The sequence below is a fragment of the Nannobrachium achirus genome (genome assembly GCF_963921795.1).
Source record: "Nannobrachium achirus genome assembly, chromosome: 10".
NCBI classification, from domain to species: domain Eukaryota; kingdom Metazoa; phylum Chordata; class Actinopteri; order Myctophiformes; family Myctophidae; genus Nannobrachium; species Nannobrachium achirus.
This window is the reverse complement of record NC_137819.1, coordinates 24834443-24855050: the sequence shown is the minus strand read 5'-3', so window position 1 is coordinate 24855050 and position 20608 is coordinate 24834443. Positions and strand designations below refer to the sequence as shown.

At 42.1% G+C, this 20608-nt stretch overlaps 1 protein-coding gene across 1 annotated transcript in view; it reads right to left on the bottom strand.

Moving 5' to 3' along the window:
- Positions 1 to 1016: 1016 nt before the first annotated feature.
- Positions 1017 to 20608, bottom strand: part of LOC308292310 (ras/Rap GTPase-activating protein SynGAP-like) — a gene marked incomplete at its 3' end in the record, with an annotated part of 37968 nt that continues 18376 nt past the window's right edge. Inside the window, exons 9-18 of the mRNA XM_080734626.1 lie at positions 18168 to 18404; positions 15485 to 15686; positions 12773 to 12963; positions 11805 to 12012; positions 10615 to 11229; positions 7868 to 8245; positions 7057 to 7269; positions 4849 to 5010; positions 3343 to 3554; positions 1017 to 1065 (exon numbers count right to left, since the gene is read on the bottom strand). Coding sequence (XP_080590752.1) covers positions 1017 to 1065; positions 3343 to 3554; positions 4849 to 5010; positions 7057 to 7269; positions 7868 to 8245; positions 10615 to 11229; positions 11805 to 12012; positions 12773 to 12963; positions 15485 to 15686; positions 18168 to 18404 — 2467 coding nt within the window. The remainder of the gene's footprint in view (positions 1066 to 3342; positions 3555 to 4848; positions 5011 to 7056; positions 7270 to 7867; positions 8246 to 10614; positions 11230 to 11804; positions 12013 to 12772; positions 12964 to 15484; positions 15687 to 18167; positions 18405 to 20608) is intronic.

Genomic DNA, 20608 nt, shown 5'->3' with positions numbered 1-20608 from the left:
AAGCTGTGCAGTATGCAGTATACGGTCAGACATTAAACAGGGTGCAGTATGGTTAAATGCAGTGTACTTCAGCAAACATGGATATCTTATCTTTTGTTTAACTTTGTTCTTTATTTTGATAAACAACTATGAAACAGATTCTTTACTTTGACCAACGAAGAAAATGCTGTCTTGTTATCTTGCACTTCGGTTCTAATGTGTTTACCATGTCTCGAAAGTCGTAAAAAAATAAAATGGATGTGAGGTCATGTGGCTAGAAAAATTGTTTAACCTCTGTGTCTTGCGTGCTCTTGCTTGTTGTACTAGCATCCACAGCATACTTGTCGCCCACCTCTTCTAAACTTTATATTTTAAATATATAGTATATCGTCGATGTCGGGTGGAAATCTCGTATCTCCAAGTTTCAAATTTGTACGTTCTTTTGCAAAGTAAAGCCCTGCTTCATCAGACAAGGCCGTCGCACAAAAGTAGTGAGAACAGCCGATCTACAAGCACACAACGCCTCGCATCATTTTTAAAGTGATAAATTCAAAAAGAACAGTTTTGTACATACAAGGTTTTCACCCGACAACGACGATATGGTGGTATGCTGGGAATAGTGTCTGCCTTTGTGTCTGAAAAAGGTCAACGAGATTACTGGACATGAGGAGATTTTTTTTACTTAAGTTGAATTATCAGAAACGATTTGATCAACCTATCATCGTCCGAGCGAGTCAGGGGTCTGCCTATAGATGTAGTTGCATTGTAAACATTAAAACTGGTTTCTTATTCGTATCAATTCATCTTTACATAATCTAAACATAAAGTAAGTGTAGTATATTTAGTATAGAAGCACTGATAATATACCCTTTGCTATTGTCCTGTAGCTGATTAATGAGGGTTTCAGCACAGAAGCCCTGGACATAACAAAGGCTTTGTAAAAGTTTGAATTTGAAGTACAGTAATAATTATAAAGAAGGTGTACTGTAGACACAAGAAGTCATGCAACACTAATAATAAAACAGACCTGTCAGGATTCAAACCTTAATATCGGCACCTCTGAGCTCATCCTCCACTACCATGAGTCTGGGAACAAAAAGATACAAAAAGACACACATTGATTCACAAATACCAATACGACTAGTGTACTATCTGAACTTAATACCATTGACTTCCAGTAGCACTACATGGTGCTGAAATGAATATCTCTGACTTGGCACTGCATGGTCAATGGAGATATAGCTAACCTTCCTGGCTTTACACCTCTATATGCGATTATGTTTCATCCAAATACTGAGTTAAATTTCGAGTAGCCAATAATTCTTTATTAGGCCTAGGATTATTGACTGCTTGAACTATTGAAAAATAGCAGATATACAAGCTCACAGCGCGGCACCGAGTGCCACGCTGCGAGCTTGTAGATCTGCTATTTTTGAAAAATCAAGATTTTTTTTGCAAGTCTTTGAATATATCTATTTAAAAGCGAACATTTGTAAATCAAATATTTGCTTCTGGGTGGTCCCTGGAACAACACATTTTGAGATGGGGGTCCGTGGCCAAATACCTGTAATTTTGGTGGTCCTTGACATGAAAAGGTTTGAGAACAGCATGATATACAAGCTGTGAGCTTGTATATCTGCTATTTTTCTAAAGTTAAAGCATAAAATAAGTGGTTAAAATCTAGCGCGACTCAGGCGCGTTCCAGGTATTTGAGAGTTAAGTGTGCAAGCTGCTTCAATTGCTTGGAGGTTAGATACATAATACTTGTGCATAAACAAAGCGTTCTTTGGAACTCGGTCCCATCTTAGCTTGCAGCAAGTTTTGAAGTTGAATGCATTCAACAAAGAAACAAAGGCACTCGTGAAGCATCCCCTCTGCCCGTTTATAATGAGCTTGAAACCTACAGCTTCTTTATTATTATTTTTCACAGTGGGAGCCGCAAGGGGGGAAATTGGAAAAGGAGAGGAGAAGTGGAAAACATGTAAATAAAAAAATATATACAGTAGTGCAGGGGTCTTCAACAGGGGGTCCGGGACCCCTAGGGGGTCCTCAGAGTTACTACAGGGGGTCCTCCAGATCCTTGTGTGGTAGGATCATTCTTTTAAATTAACAACTTGAACCCTCACATCCCTATTCTGAGGAGAACTTTAACCACAAATAGCAGATCTACAAGCTCTCAACGCCAATAGGTTTGATGTAGAGGTAAAAAGAGCAGACCAAGTACATAGTGAAAGGTCAAGTTTACAAAATATCGACGATGTAAGTGGTTAAATGTCTGAAAATACACATTAACATGAATCCAACATAGACTGATGACAGTGCTGTCAAACAAGTCTATGAATCTATCTATGAAATCGATGAAAATCTGCACACACATTTATACAATATGTACAGGGGTCCCTGCTTCATCTCTCTCTCAGCTAAGGGGTCCTTAGCCTGAAAACGTTGAAGATCCCTGCAGTAGTGTATGTTTAAAAATGTCACACACATTTTCAAAGATGAATGAATATAACAGAAGAAGCTCACAACACAGCTTGTTATTAGCTTGGTATGTGAGCTTGGTATATATTTCTCTATTTTATTTTTTAGAAGAAGAGTGGTGAGCGGGGGTGGCACAGCCAGAGGCTATGGCATTGAAACGTTTGGGAACCCCCCCCCCCGACCCAGTATATGGGCAGCTGGTGTGGCTCAGCCAGTTACATTGGCATAGACCTCTCACAGCACCATGATTCATGGCCTGAGGGTATACACGGAACTATGAAAACTAGGGGTGTAACGATATAGTAACTGTATCGAAATATCGTTTTTAACTAAAACAAATTGAAGTATATTGAAATGAAAACAGCTAAAATCAAATCGTATCGTTTTATTTTGTATCGTATCGAATTGGCAGTGCAAAGAATCGATTGTATCTTTGTGCAATGTATTTAAGAAGAAAAAATGAAAAGGAGGGTTTAATTACTTTTCCTTTCCATATATAGCTACACTGGGCTATCGATAAATGTGTGTAATCTCTGCGTTCATGTCAAGGTGCAGGTTTGTCAATATACAATGTCCATGTATTTGGCAGATAATCACTGTGTTTACTTATTTATATCCATAATAAAACATGTTTCCCTTAAAAACCTGCACTATCCACACCTTTCACACAGATTACATTTCTTTGCTAAATAGTTACTATATCGATTTTAAATCATTGAATGGAATTGTATTGCATCGCCATGAATGAACCAATATCGTCTATGTATCGTATCGTCAACCATGTATTGTGATATGTATCGAATCACTATTAAAATGTATCGTTACACCCCTAATGAAATCTATTCCATTTGTTCTTCTCAAAAAGCTGCTAAATTATGTCACCTGTTGATGATGCCTTTGATCTGATTGTCTTTCTCCATCTGCTGGTGTTTCAGTCGCCGCTCGCTGTCGTCCAGACGGTGCTGGTACTGCTGCAGGATCTTGCTGGTTTGCTGTTCCTGTGACTGCAGCCTCTGTTCATACTCCTCAAGTTTGCGGTGAGACATCCTCAGCCTCTCCTTCAAGGAATGGATTTCTTCTTCATATTCTTTCGCCTGAAAGAAATATAAATGAAAATTAAAGTACATGCCGTATATAAGATTAAAAAAAAAAAGCACAGTAATTGGATTTCTTTAAGATGTTGTTAAAAACGTTGTTCCTTAAAGGACAACTTTGTTTTTCTTTTACAACAAGATAACAAGACAACACATATTTTAGATTGCAATTAGAGAAAAGAAAAGATGAGTGTTAAGATGTTTTCTTGTACAGCTTTCTATCGTTTTAGAGATTTTAGCAATTTAGATTTCAGTGGGTGGGGGCATGTGTACAAGTGGCTAAATATGTCGTTTTAGACACAATATGCTGGAGATTTCTTTATTACTATTTAAAGTAACACTACTAAACCCCATAAGTCACACCTGCCCATGAAAGATTGCAGTGCATCTTGGGAATGGGCTTTTTGTGTCTAAACATACATATTTAGCCCCTTGTATGCATGCCCCCAAACACTGAAATCAACATAATTAAAATGGCTAAAACAATAGAAAGCAGTACATGAAAACATTCATCTTATCTTTTCTCTAATTACAATCTAAAATATGAACCCTTGTTCAACAAAGTTGTCCTTTAAGCACTTTGGTTGATATGTTTGTTTCGCATATATGTTACCGTAGCCTGCGAGGTGAGTTCTGGCAGATACACTTAGATTAGAAGTTGCACTGTGCTGCCCTATGTGGGTGTGTTCAGTATTGAGCAAGACCCACACGTCATTCTGCGACGTGGCAATCAGCTGACCTATTAGGTGGGTATTTAAGGTCACCTGAGCCTGTGCTCATCCTGCATTCCTCTGAGCATGCCTCTGGTTGTGAGGCTTTGTTTGCTCCCACCGCCACCCCAGCACCACCAGTGGGCTCTGCTATTCTGTTCCCCATGGGGGGGTTGTTATTATATATATATTTATATGTATAGATCTCCCTGCTCTTAATGGTTAATGATGGTTTTCTAATTGTGCTGAGCAGGGAGAAAAAGAGTAGCAGAGCCTGAACGCCAAGATTAAATATTACATATACACTTGCAATTATTCTCATGTTACAATAATAAAATATATTGGTTCATTAATTCTGTATTGGTTCATTCTGTATTGAGTTATCTGACAGAAGTGTAGTTCTTGATGCTTTTATACTGTAGGTTTTATCCTGTCGTTTTTGTTATTTGATTCCCTATTGTATGCAATGCTTTTGCTCTGGTTTTGAATGCTCCTTTATAAATAAAGTTTACATGCAATCTCTATAATAAATGTACCATCATAATTTATACAATAGATATTTCATTTGTGGGGTGAGCACTGACCCTTTCAAGTCGTGATTCGTCCATGCTCTTGGAGTACTCCTTCAGTTGCCCCTCACGGTCAGGTCGCAAACTCTCAATGTCAGCTGAGAGATGCGGCATGTTGGAGACCCAAGCTACCGTCCGTTCGTTCATACCCGGGGTACTCAAGTTAGACTGAGAACCCTGAAAGACAAACATACCCGGGGTACTCAAGTTAGACTGAGAACCCTGAAAGACAAACATACCCGGGGTACTCAAGTTAGACTGAGAACCCTGAAAGACAAACATACCCGGGGTACTCAAGTTAGACTGAGAACCCTGAAATACAAAAAAGAAAAACACCGTCTTTGATATACATTTCATGTTCTTTCTGCAGTGGCGGGCGGTGGGTTTTATACCCAGGCCTTCACCATGGCTGCTGCGCACGTGCACATGCCCGTGCGTAGCCACAATCTGCCAATATTGCACCGTACAGAGCACTGGCGGAACTAGCCCCCCGATGCCCCCACGTGAGATTTTCACCAAGTGCAAGCCTTCCAGAAAAAATCGAACCTCTGTTCGAAGTGGAGCTGTGTGTGTGCGTGTGTGTGTGTGTGTGTGTGTGTGTGTGTGTGTGTGTGTCTGGCCTGGCCTGAACAACAGCGCCCTCGTGTGGTCACAAAAGGTCCTGTAGGCTACAGACAGACAGACAGACACGCAGACATACCCACACACACGGCCACGTATAGGGAGCTTGTGTTCCACACAGCTCCAAAAAGTAGCTTGTAAAAATATAATATATAAGTCGTCGTCGTCGTCGTCCCCACACACATATTTCATTAGTCACTTCACTATTGCCTGGCTGTCTCACTATGAATCATTCAAACTTCGCAGCGCTCCAGCAAAAATGAAATATGAATACAATAAATACATGTGATGTCGCAATTTCATGGTGAAACTGCCACGCAAACGACTATTCAAAATGTCATCATCTTTCATTAGTCATTCCATAATTGCACGCCAGATAAATTCATCATTATTTGGGGGTTACCGCCTTACATTTAATTTTCTCCTCATCAACAATTTCCATTTAGGATTTTATTACTGTCTAGGGACCTAGCCTTTTAAGGTCCTGTGTAAAGTCTACTCTAATTACTGAGTGAGAAAGTGTCCGCTGAAGCAGCAGTTCCCAAACCTTTTAGCTCAAGACCCAAACAAAGAGGCCTGGATCGCTGGCCTAGCGGTCCGGGCACTTAGGCTCTAATGAAGCCTGACACGCATTGTGGGTTCGAGTCCCGTTCCCGAAAATCTTTGCTGCATGTCTCTCCCCATGACAATAGCAGATTTACAAGCTCACAACACAACGCTTCGTGCCACGTTGTGAGATTGTAGATCTGCTATTTTCACTAATTCTTGAACTTTGTTGTGTTTTTGTTCTTCCATGGAAATTATTAGATTTTCTTGATTTTCTTGATGAAACACTTTTGAAAAATGTTGGAATTTGCTGTGTTCAAACTTGTTTTTTTAAACTAAAAAAGAGAAAAAATCACACCAGTGTGAACTGAGCGGTGGTGTCCATTTATTTCAATGTGTGTGTGTGTGTGTGTGTGTGTGTGTGTGTGTGTGTGTGTGTGTGTGTGTGTGTGTGTGTGTGTGTGTGTGTGTGTGTGTGCGCGCGCATGAGTGCATGCATGCATGTGCATTTCAAGGCTGCTAAACAGCACCTCTCTGGTCACCCAGCGGTATTGCAGGCCAGGGTCCAGGCTACAGACACACATAGACAAATAGACACACACAGTAACGCTAAGGAGACGGTGTGACCATCGCTAAAAAAAAAAAAAAACACACACATGGGTCCGGACCCACTGTTAGGGAAACTGTAGTCTCGCGAGGCCAGACTGTTGCCTCCGCGATTTGGGCAAATGCTCCCGGCATACAGTCTGGTGCATCGAAGGAAGAACGATGAGTACCGGTTAAAGCGGAAGTGAAGCCTCCTCGTCACTTCCGTTTCCGTCTCACATCGCGCACATTTATCATTATATAAATAAAAATCACATAAGCATGTTTAGCTTGCTGCTTAGCAGAAATGACATTTTAAAATAAATTTTCTTGAACGGTAATGCCCGTTTCCATTACTCGCCATTCGGGAGCTGCTGTTCCAGACTCTATATAGCATTCAGAGATTGTGGAATAGTTGTCTGGCTACGCGAGACTAGGGAAACTGAAGCATACATTAGGCTTCACATTCACCTGTTTGTTGCCAACCGGTTTGAGCAGGTGGGGCTGCGGGGGCTGCAGCAGTGGCTGCGGAGGCTTCTTGGTGCTTTTGGTGGGTGTGTCAGTGGACTCCTCTGCCACCGCGGGCCCCGGGCCCTGGTTCTGGTTCTGGTTCTGGCTCTCCTTGGCCGAGCTGGTCTGGTAAGGGAGGCCAGGAGCCGGGCTGTCTGTCAGCGACTGTGGCTCCTGCAGGGTTATCAGAGAGTTAACCAAAACAGAATACAACAACCAAAACTAAAATGGATCAAATCAAAACACATTTCAGTTAACTGAAATAAAAATAAAAAAACAAGACAAAAGCAATGTCAACTGAAACTATGTCTATTGTGTTTGATGGTTGCTTTCCTCATCCTGTTCGCTACAGTATGTAAAAGCGCTCATCATTATAGAACGCTTTAATTACAGATGTGACTACATATTTTATAGTTGTAGTCTTTGTCAATATTTCATACATATGCCTAATAATGGGATGCGTATGAAATCTTGCAATATTTTAGCTGCTGCAGATTTAAGCTCTGTTGGCAAACTTTTTTCAGGCATTTTCCCTATTTTTCGTTTTACCCACTCACCCATGACTGCTCTACATTACAATTAAAAACTAATACAAACTAGCAAACCCACATTCAAAGCGAATCAAAAATATGCGCCCCCTCGGCGCGGGGATATTGCCTACCCATGGCCCGCGAACTTTGGCAGTCACAGCCAACCATAATCTTGACCCCAGAGATAAATGTGTTCCTGACCGTTCGACCTGGCGGAGAGACCATGACAAATGCAAAACCACACTAACCTTCGCCTCCTGCGGCTGTTGTTGCTGTTGTTGTTGCATGGACGGCTGTGGCTGCAGCGATGGCTGTTGTTGCAGGGACGGCTGCGGCTGCATGGAGGGCTGAGGCTGCAGCGGACGCGGCATCGCCTGGCCGACGCCGCCAAAGCTCGCTTCCGAAGAGTCCAGGAGGAGGTTTCTGCTCTGGGGGCGAGCCCTCGGAGGCGTGGCCGTGGGCGTGTTGAAGGAGCGCTGTTGCTTGAGGTGCTGCGGGATGACGGAGGTGTGGCGGACGGGGTGGACGGTGGTGGGGGGAGTGGCCAAGGAGGCCGGAGTGCCCGTGCCGGTGGGCGTCTGCGAGGTCAGGCCCATGAGAAGCTGCTGCTGGAGAGATTCCTGCATTGGGGGAAGACAGGGAGATGAGAAAGTGACAAGGACGCAAACAGAGAAATTATCAGCAAGCTACAGTGGGCAGCAGGGGCGTCACATGGGGGGGAAAAGTGGGACTGAGTTACTAGGGCCCAAGGTGGGAGGGGCCTTAATTATTTTATACTTTAGCTATTGAAAAGTAGCAGATATACAAGCTCACCGAGTGCCGCGCTGCGAGCTTGTAGATCTGCTACTTTTGAAAGGTCGTGAAAATGTGTGCACCTTTGAATATATGTATCTTTTTAAGTGAACATTTTGTGACTCAAATTTTGTTTCTGAGGGGGTCCCTCCCTGGAACTAAATATTTTGAGATGGGGGTCTGTGGCCAAATACATATAATACATGAAAAGGTTTGAGCACCACTGATATAGAAACATAGGTTTTTCAAAAAACCTTAGAAGGATTTGAAATATTCAAAGACATTTTCACGATTTTTCAAAAAAAACTGTGATCTTGTATATCTGCTATTTTCAATAGTTAAAGCACAAAATAATGTGTTCCCAGTCTAAATGGGTTAAACCCCTCCCCTTAGGAAGAACATTCATGGGGGGCCCGCAGCGAATCCTTGTACCCAGGGCCCAGAATTTGGTGCGACACCCCTGGGAAGACACAAGATGAGAAAGTGACAAGGACGCCAACAGAGAAATTATCAGCAAGCTACAGTAGACAGACTTGGCCCGAAAAGATTCCATCTGGTCACTGGTGCATTTTCATTCAGGCAATGAGGGTGGGGGGCAAGCCAGTAGCCGCTGGGTGCAAAGATGTAACAGGAACAAAAGAATCCAGGCTTGGACAGATTTATATATAGTGATAGTTAAATGAATGATGTATCTTTTGACAGACAAAAGAAGATTATGTTGTAATTTCTCTCTTTGTAAAGCAATTAAGCAAAACACATTGGTGATAACTATCCTCCCTCACCTCTTTATAGCAAGTCACATTCCACCTTTAACATCAAACCGGTATAATGAATCCCCTGTGATATTGCACATAAACCTGAATGTACTGTAGAGCATTTTTACATAATATGCCACGCATGATATACTGTGGGTATTCTCTGTCAGTCTGTATCCAGGCGGCTGTCAAAGTAATGAAAGATTCTTGCACCAGTGGACGGATGCTTTTTATTGGCATACATCATGAACTGTTATATCAGACCTGACACCAAGTAGATTTATAGGATTTAGGTTTAAAATCAAATCAGAACTTTATTGTCACATCACAGGTTTACTGAGGTAAAACCGTGGGGGAAAAACAGTAAATTAGTTAAAGGTAGGGTCACTGAAAATAAATGGATTCTGAATGGTCGGAGGACGGAGGGTGTGCATTATTTTCACATAACTGCACACCTTTGATATAGCTGCATCATACCCTTTCTAAATTAACTCACAGCCATATTCTTTCCCGAGTTATTCTCGTTGTTCCAGGCCGCCATACCCGAGTTTACAGAGCTATTAGATTAATTAGATTTAATTCAAAACAATCAGAAATCGGATCGCCTAAGTGCTATTTTTTAGAAACGCGTTGATTATCCAATGTGAATTGAGCTTAACTTTTATATTATATTAAACCTGTAATACGCCCTATGGGCGAGAAGCGACCTCGCCCTAAAGAGAGAGGTTGCGCTGAAACAACAGAGACTGACACAATATGTCCATATATGGGCATTCCCAGATATGGGCTTAATATTGATGACATCAGGGATCTCCATATATGGGCATAAAAGGGACAAGGACGTAATTAATTTGCAAGTGTGACCACACCGTTTTTATTGATGTTTTAAATGTTTTTCTTTTTCTTTTTTTTTTAATGTTTTTACTTTTCTTTTCTGCTTTATTGTTAATCATGTGTACTTTTTCTGTTAAGTACTTGTGATTCGTTTCTGCTCTGAGTCACACTTGCAAATGAATTCTGTCTTGGCCATATATGGAGCGTGACATGAGGTGTGACTGACTGACGCACTTGAGCTGCAGGTTTTCACAGTAAATGCAACCTACTGTCGCAATTAACATACTCTACCATACAGATTGGACAAAAGTACGTTTTACTTAAATTATGTTATGTTATGTTATGTTATGTTATGTTATGTTATGTTATGTTATGTTATGTTATGTTATGTTATGTTATGTTACAGGTATGTTATGTTATGTTATGGGACCTTGAGAGAGAAGATAACCTGTTAAACTTAAGAGGAACATTTTAATATCCGCATTCGGAAAACCAGCATATTGCTTGGTTCAGTTTGCCCCGCACGGATGGCCGTCCATCACGTAAGGCCTAACGAAGCGTAGCGGCTAATTCGCGCCTCGGGCACCAAACTAAAATAAGGCCTCTACCTGCACTTGCAGTGACAGCTGGCGCCAGGCGTAGTCGTTGCCCTGATTGTGCCGGGTGAAGTCATCGCTGTAGCTGTGCGAGTGGACGATGCTGGGCTGCACCAGGCTGCTCTGCGAGCGCAGCGCCGACAGGTCCTCGCTGCGGGAGAAGGCGCTGTTGCCAAAGGCCTGCGCGTGGTGGTAGTCGTGGTGGTGGTGGTGGAGGCCGTTCTCGGGCTCCGGGGCGAGCAGGAGAGGAGGAGGGGGCTGCTGGGACTGCGCCGGGGCGTTCTGCGCGGCCAGATGGAACAGGGGGTTCTGGAAGGACAGGGGGAAGTGCATGGCGGCCGCCGCCTGCTGCTGCTGCTGCGAGAGCGACTCGGTGGGGCCCCCGATGTGGCCCATCTGGCTCAGGCGGAGCGCGGAGCCCCCCGGCGTGCCGGCGCCCGGCGTGCCGTGCCCGCCGCCCATGCGGGCCATGTGCGGGCCGCCCAGGTTGCCGAAGCTGTGGCCCAGGCCGGCGATGGAGGCCTGCGAGGAGGCCAGCATGTCCCCCACCGAGTTGAGGTTGGAGATGCTGTTCATCCGGGAGTCCTGGAGGTCCATCATGGAGACACTTTTGTTAACACTGTGGATCTTGGGGGGAGAAGATAAGAGGTCATATTTTTACTGTGACGGTGCAGTCTTGAGTTTCTGTTTTGAAATTGTATTATGTAAAAAGAATTATTAAAAAAATAAAAGATGAAAATAAAAAAGGAAAGGATGAAACCACTTTAACCATTATTTTTAATACTTCGGATATAAAAAAATAGCAGATATACAAGCTATTTCATAGCTCTATGAGCTATGAAAAAAAAAAGCGAATATTTTCACGCGGTCAAACCTTAACTATTAATTTATGTAATGTCTGTCTGTCCGCCGTCTGTCTACAGTACTCCGACTTCATAGTACTGACATCACATAATGGCCTGGACATGGAAGACCATACATGGGCATAGGACACGGAACACCATATATGGGCATAAACCGGTGAAACAGTGCCCAAATCTCTGACATCACTGATACCGCTGCCTGTACTGCACATGCGTCGCCACCTAGTACAGGTTAGGTCCTAGTACATATAATATTTTGGCACCAAAAGTGGGTCATGAGACGCTCTGACAGGGTCGCGGGAACAATGATAAATGACCTATTTAGACAAAGCACAGTACCTTTGGGTCAGGTTCAGTGATGTCTGAGCTGCTGGTGCAGTATGCCGGGCTGGATCGGGCCAGAGGCGGCCGCGTCACATAGAACACTTCCCTCGATGATGAGCGGAGGTCTCGCTCCGGCTGGCGCCTCATGTTGAGATGAGAGGAGAGGGCTTCCACCGCAGAGACCCCGGTGGTGGGAGAGGGCAGGCGGGAGATGTCTATGGAGCTGCGGAACCAGAGCCGAAATACAATGGTTAATGGCAATTTATACTTGTGTAAATGTAGTAAACTAGCCGATCCACAAGCTCACCATGTGTCACCATGCGGCGCGTTGTGAGCTTGTAGATCAGCGAATTCCAGTGCATGACACTGGCGCACGACCAAATATAACTCATTCTTTACCATGTTCACTATTGGGACTAGAGTTCTTAACAGGCCTGAAAATGTCGGCCCAGCCCTAACTAGGCTAACTAACTAGACTAGTTAGCATACATTTTAGGCCCTACCCGGCCTGAAAAACGTCGGCTCGGGTCAGGTATGGTCGGGGTTGGGAAAGAATTTGAGAACTCTATCACAGAGTAATAGTAATAAAATAATACAAAAATATATTTTTTCTTTTTTCATTGAGCCTGAGGCCCTACCCGGCCCGACTAATTAGCATACATTTTAGGCCCTACCCTACCCTAAATGTCGGGTAGGGTTCGGGTATGGTCGGGTTCGGGCAGAATTTGAGAACTCTAGTTGGGACCACATGTATGAAGCCTTTCTGGGCTCAGAATCTTGTTATTAGCTTCTTCCTATGTCTCCAAAATACCGTCTGTGCTCGTTTCAGTTCCGTTCTATTCCAGAATAGAAACATAAAGGGGATTTGACTGCCACTGTCTAAGAATAAACCATTTCATTTCATCACAACGGGTGATATGTGTGCAACTCAATAAAAGGAGCTAAACAAAGGAACACACAGCATGGAGCAGAAATCCCATCACCTGTTCAAGTCACGCATCATAAGGTTTTGGAAATCTGAGGACATCAGGCGGTTGAAAGACGGGCGGGAGAAAAATCGATCCTTCTGTCTTTCTGGCTGGTGATTGGCTGGCGTGTGGAGCTGAGGGTTTCTTAGGGCTACGCTGATGTCGTTCAGCAACCGAGGCAGAGGTCCAAGTTTCAGAATTGCGTCCTGAGGGAAGTTTGACAACATTATGAGCCAGTGAGTCCTTTATTAAAAATAATAATAATCATAATCACACGTACACACGCACCCGCGCACACGCACACACACGCACACACACACACACACACACACACACACACACAAACCTATGGTTGAATTTTGGACTTTGAGTTTTGGAGGAGTTATTATCAAAAGTCAAATTCAAGTACCCAGAAATTGTGGTTGTATGATCCTTCCTAAATAATATGCAGACTGTTTATGTGATGTGTAGAGCCCTATGTGAGACTGGTTCTTTCTTAGTCCCACTCCTGCCAGATCCAGTTTGATTTCTGACCATTCCTACCAGCACCGAGATCATTTCTCGCCACCTGCAATTAATTCCTGAACACCCGGCCCGCTGCTGCCCACAGCAGAAACAGAGTTTAGTTCTGCATAATCCTGCAATATTACCGTCTGGTCCTGCGTAATCCTGCAATATTTCCATTGGGACCCAAAAACATTGCAAACGGAGAGGGAGAGACAGAGAGGTGGCCGTTACAGCACCACAGACAGCCACAGCCACACGCTGGGCTGGGCAGGGCTTACTGCTTGACAGTAGGTTATGATTAAATAATTTATAAATAACCTACTGTCAAGCAGTAAGCCTCGATTCAATTATTGATGCGTGCACGCCCCCTGTCAGGAAGCACGTTTCAAAATGGAACGCTGTAACTCTGCTCCACCCACACTGTTGCATGCTTCAGGTATGCTGCGTCTGCTTTATTCCAGATGCAACAGGGTCTCGCAAGAACAACCCAGCTGGTTTTCTTTTGACCACCCATTCCCATCTGCAATTATATATCATTTATTTATTTTTCAAACGCCCGCCCCAGCCAGACTTAAGTTGGGTCTCGTGTGACTCCATTTCCAATGCAGGGATCTAAAACCATCAAACAAATAATCTGCCTTCTATCCTGTTCTTTTGTGGCTTTGCGCAAAAAAAAAAAAAAAAAAAAAAAAATATATATATATATATATATATATATATATATATATATATATATATATATATATATATATATATATATATATATATATATATATATATATACACAACATACACACACACACAGCATACATAATGTGCAAACCCATACTCACACACTCAGACATTCCATCCTGAGCTGCTAGCTTGCAACCTATGATGACCTCTACTGCTATATTTATTTGAGTCTCTCTCTCTCTCCCTTTCTCTGTGTCTTCCTTTCTCCGTGTCTAGCAGACAGATCTCTTACATGTACACAATGCATTTTATTGAAGTAATAATCAAAGATGTTCATAACTGTTTGTGGCAATAATCTCCAGTCAAGGCCGTTGCTATAGGAATCCCACGAAGCTCTCAGAGCGTAGCCTGTTTGTTTGATAAGAACCTGTCCCTCCCTTTTTGTCTCTCTGAGGGGATGAGGAGGAGGATAGCCAACTAAAATCTACCTGTTTCTCTGCACTTTCTCCATGTTGCTTTCATCTCAGCTTAGGCTCTATCAAGTATGTTATTTCCAAGTCCGTTTTACCAATTGAGTACCTGAGACGAAAAACAGTCTAAAGCTGGTTGCACACTGCTGCGTTTTTCAGGCCGAATATCGGAGTGAATTTCGGAGCACGCAAATAAAAAATCAACCTCACGTTATGTCAGTCACGTTTGCACACTGCCACCCGTTTCGCGCACCACTTGGTCCCTTGCTCTCTCTATCTCTCTCTCTCTCCTTGCCCAGAAAAACGCATTCCGCAACGAAAAACGCAGCAGCGTGCAAAGACCTTAAGTCCATATTTGAAATAGATATTTTTTTAATTTACCAGACTGTAAACCACAAACTAGAAGTTTTTAATCTGTTAAATTCTTAATGCACCCCCCCCCCCTCATTTTGTTGAATTAGATCTTTTTACTTAACTCATATATTTTAGGAATTATAAGACATAATACTGGTGGAAAGCGGAAAAACAGTATATCTCCAACAGTTTGTGGAACAACAGTATAAGTCCGTACAAGCAATATTCAGCAGACAAAGGGAGCACATAACATTAAAACTGACAAGTGAACAAAATGAGGGGGAAGTGCATTAACATTTTAATAGATTAAAAATGACTAGTTTGTTGTTTACAGTCTGGTAAATAAAAAAATATCTATATTCAAAAGAAATTAAATATGGACTTAGACTGTTATTCGTCTCAGGATAACAATAGATTTAAATCTCCACGATACGATGTCGTTTTTTATCACAATAAACGATAATAACGATTATCGTCCCATCCCTATTCTATTGTTCATTTAAAAAAACACATCAGTATATTGTCGTTGTCGGTTGGAAACCTTGTATGCCCAAAACCGTTCGTTTTGTATTTATCGTTTTAAAAAGAATGAACGAGTGAAAATAGCCGATCTACAAGCACCAGGGCTTTACTTTACGGAAAAACGTACACATTTTAAACTTGGAGATACAAGGTTTCTGCACAACAGTGACGATATATACAGTATATATACTTCACCTACCTTACTGAGTTGGCCCATCACTTCCCAGAGTAAGCTGTGGAGCATGGAAAGCTCTCTGCCCAGATCGATGTAGCCCTCGAAGCCGCCTGCGTTTCCCCCCGTCTCCATGTTGGAGATCTCATAGAGGAACTGCTGCATGGAGCCCCACTCCATCTCCAGGAACTCATTCATGAAGTACAGGTATTCCTCCTTAGGTCCGAATCTACAGTGGTTTTAGAATGTAAATGACAAAAGAAAAAAGAAAGAAAAAGGAGAGCATAGAAATATATGTTTTAAGTTTCGGTGTGTGGGATTAGGAGTCGTTTAATTCTCGACATAACACCGGCGGCCGAGCTGAAGAGTCATAATCCAGAGTATTTTTTCATCATGCACAGTAACGATGATCAGCTTTCAATCCCATAACTGGTAATGGCTTGCTTTATTTAAAAGGTCAAGTGAAACAAACTTTGAAAAATTGCACTACTGAAGCACTATAGTTTTCTTTTAACAAAACGATGAGAATAGCCTCTAGGAGCAATACACACAGAAACAAAACATATGCAGCTGATATTCAGGGGTGTTCACCTTTCATTTACATAAAAAATTACTTTATGTGTGATGAAGAGTTAAAGGACCACTTCACCTCTGGGACAACTAGATCTTATTTTATTGTTGTTTGGGACACGATCAACACAATACTGAGTTATTTTTTGTGTTCAATCTGTGTTTTTTAGATATTTTAGTATTTCAGCATGCAACAACTGGTCATATGATGCCTTTTGTATCATATGATGCATCAGATGATGCAATATCATGCTATAAAGCATCATATGATGCTATGTAGCATGCTGAAATACTAAAATATCTAAAAACACAGATTGAACACAAAAAATAACTCAGGATTGTGTTGATCGTGTCCCAAACAACAATAAAATAAGATCTGGTTGTCCCAGAGGTGAAGTGGTCCTTTAACAATCTCATTGAGTGGTAGCCAAACTTATCGCTCTATACATGAAATGTCATCCACACTTGTCATTTAAAACAAGCCATAATGCATGCAAAATACACAGATACAGTACACTATGAGTAACTCATCTAACCTGCTCTCCATCAACAGTTACCCATCAAGCACGGTCAGGACCTGGACCAATCAGTGACGTCTCGATTGGGGCCAGATCAAGTCAAACCATGACTAGTCAGATCTGGCCAAGAATATCACCTGATTTCAAACAACATAAATCCTGCCCACGAAAACAGACGTCCTGGATTAATCAGAGAGGGTCCGATCGAGGCCAGATAAATAGATAGATAGATATGTCCCAGAATATGACCTTATATCTAACCATATTTCAACTAACATAACAAACAAAAACAATAATCCTGTCAAACAAAAAAGTCCATATGACGTCCTGGTAATGACGTCAAGATCATCCCCATATGGACTGTGATCTGTCCGTGTTCTGTAAGTCACCGGAGGACGTTATCATAACGTCATCATGACATAATTTGGCTTGCAGGGTACTTAAGAACCATCATACTGTAAATGCTTAAAAACAGAACGTATGCATTTCATCTACTCAGTAAAGGCTCCCAGTTTATCAACATATAAAAAAAGAAAATGAGTCATCCCAGTCTATCATATCTCAGAGGAGGAAACGGTACCTTGACAACTGCATATTGTTGGTGGAGGTACTGTATACACTCTACTGAGTGCTGTCTCTCCAATTCTATATTTGTTGTTGTGGTTGTGAACTCCATTAACATGTCTAGAAACATTACATCTATAGGCTAAAATCCGCCAAAAACTTGAGATCGCTTTCGAGTGCTATTCACATTGGACCTGACAATATATTTATTTGTCATGGTAAAAGTTAAGCATTAGGCCATGGCAGTTGAAAAGAAGATCCTCCGTCTACAACGCAGTAGCCGTCTGTGAAATGGCAGTTTGCTGACATCGTAGCTGTCAGCGAATCCCAAGGATATTTCCGTTCCGACATACCATAGGTTCAAGTCATGCAAATCAAAAAAATAAATAAAAAATGATCCCAGGAGAATATATTTAGAATGGTAGCTGCCATGAGGTTGGGAAAAGAATAGTGGTGGAAAGTAATTTACTCAAGTACTGAACTTAAATAGAATTTTGAGGTACTTACAGTAACTTGAGTACTTCCGATGTTCAGTAGGCTACTTTTACATCTACTCCACTACTACAGGAAAATATTCTACTTTTCCTCCACAACAATTATTTGAAAAGTTTAGTTACTAGTTACTTTGTAGATTTTGATTATTATCACAAAACAACTTCAACCTATATATACATTTCGGCCATTTGAAAATAGACGATCTACAAGCTCACAATGCATCGCAACGCATAAAAAAAGAAAAGAAAAACGCAACGCATTGTGAGCTTGTAGATCTGCTATTTTCAAAAAGATCTTTTTACATTTTTAATATACATTTTATATATTATGCAGGGACATTCTACATAATGAGTACTTTCTACTTTTGGTACTTTAAGTAGCCTACATTTTGATACCGATACTTTTGTCAAGGCAATTTTGAATTCCTGACTTTCACTCGAGTATTTCTACATTGCAGTATTGAAAAACAATGAGTACTTATTTCCTCCACACACTGAGAAGAATATATTTAGAACTTTAGCTTCCATAACACTGGGGTAAAAAAGGAAGATACAGTGACTCACTTGTTGAAGCTGGCCAGGTTCTGAATCACCTTGGCGATGAGCGTGAGCGTGCGCGAGGTGCGTTCGGCGGGGTACTCCTGGGTGAGGTTGAAGAGGGAGGGGGACATGATGGCGGGGCACATGAAGCGCAGGAACAGGGAAGAGCTGATGAGGCTGTCTGCCAGGTCCTCCCTCCCCCGCTCAGCACACCTGGCCCTCCATGAGGCGAACACTTCCTTTAGATCCCGAGGAAAGATGCTGGAGAGAGAAAGAAAGAAAGAAAGAAAGAAAGAAAGAAAGAAAGAAAGAAAGAAAGATTGCCTTTTATTTTATTCATCATCATGGAAAAAATGTTTCAGCAGAAAATGGGAGTCATGGCTCTGGGGTGAAGTTGCCTTTAGAAGTCGGCTTGGAGGCTGACATTGGGGTATTGTTTACTTTATTTGAGCATTTCCGATTTCCAATACTTTTACTTCTATTACTATTGCTATTTTCAAACATTTTGCTTTCAAACACTTTTACTCAAGTACATTTTGAATTCCTGACTGTTACTGTTACAGTATTTCTATATTGCAATATTGATACTTTTACTTAAAGCTGTACTGTGGAAGCTGCTCAACTAGTGGTCAGTAGCGGTATTGCTTTTTTCGGCCAGAGTCGCCGCGGACCACCGGAACGGGGGTCCGCGGACCACCGCGGTCGTCGCGAGCACCTCCGCCTTGCCGATACGATTCCGTAGAGCCGTCTCCCATCATTTTTAGACCAGAATTGAGGGAGTAGCAAGCAAGATTCCTTCACCAATGTAAACACAGTTGCTGAGGGAAGCTACTTCCTTTAGAGACAGCACGACTCGCTGTGATTGGCCGGTGGTGTATGATCGGCGCTGTGATTGGCCGGTAGTGTATCATGTGGGAGATGACATCATTTTGCCGGGAAATTCTCCCCCCCTCACAACTCATAGAAAACATATAAAGAGAAGGCTTCAGAAGCTGAAAATAACAGAGTGGGGGTTCTAAAACGTTAGCGATTTAACAGTTAGGACAATTTTAAGATTTGTTTTATAAAAAAAGTTACATGGTATAACTTTAAGTAAAACATTTGAGTACTTTTTCCACCACTGGAGGCTGGTCAGCCTGCCAGGCTCAGGCCTGCCAACATCCGACTGTGAGAAAGAGTAGATGTAATTTCCTGTGTTCTGGGTAAGTTTGTGAGTTTGATACTTTTATCTTTACTGGCATTGGAAAATGATGGGTACAATTTCAACCATTAAAAAGCAAAAAGTACAGGCCTACAAAGATGGATTAGATGACTGAACAATGTCAGACCCATCTTTCATAATAACCATTCATCACTTAAAAGTGAATACCTCTGTATGATTGCATGCACTGACCACACACCCCCAAGCGGGGGGTCTGGGGATCCTTTTCAACATACGATAGTAGATGTAATTTCCTGTGTTCTGTTGAATTTGGGGAGTTTGATACCAAATCAAAGAGAAATGACAATCAAGGAGTCTCCTGCAGAATCCAGTAAGGTTGATTCCCACCCTATCGGTATGCAACTCGGGTGCTTCGTGCTTCACGGTGCTCAAGCACGCTACTGTTGGCATGCCTGCCTTTGCCTTTTTTTTTTGAAGTGATGTAAACTAAGTCATGCATATTTATCTCTCTCCCTCTCTCACCAACCAGTCGAGGCAGAAAGCCGCCAGGCTCTGTTTGAGTTTTCTTCCTGTTAAAGGAGAGTATATCCTTGGCACCATTGCCAAGTGTTTGCTCATGGGGATATTGTTGGGTCTCTGTAAAATACTTGTGAGCTTATAGATCGCTGTTTTTGCTACTTATGTGTGATATTTTAGGATGACAAAGTAGAGCATTAATTTAGATATTTACAACTGCGGTATAAATAAGTTGACCTGAAATTGACTTTGGTTGCTATCCGAGGCGACGCGCTTCTTGGTGGCAAGTAGGGCATTCACCGAATATTCGAATATTCGAATATTCGAATATCAAAACACTATTCGATTACTATAAACACTATTCGAAAAATCGCCGAAATTAATTTTAATATTATTTTCGTTTTTTTTTTTTTTTTTCGTGACAAACAATATTTCTACAGTAGACATGCAGCTGTGAGCTCTGGTGTTAGTATTTCTCCTAATCCATTCATGTTTGATTGTTGTCAAATCCAACCACACTGTAGTGGCTAGCTTATGTGATTGATGTGCCGACTGCCGACATACACTGCTGGCCCGTCACTATAGATGACAGTCACTCAGTGTAGGAGGGGAGGGGAGGGGCTCTCCAGAACAAGCAAGCTCTGCTCGTTGCTGACAAAAGTGTGTAATTCTTTAGGCTACTTTACTTTATTGCTGCTGAGTTACGTTCCTCTTGCCGAGTATATCCAGTTTAGAGGACACCCTTCTCTTTACAGTAGCTCTTTCGGACCGCGCTTCACCGCAACCA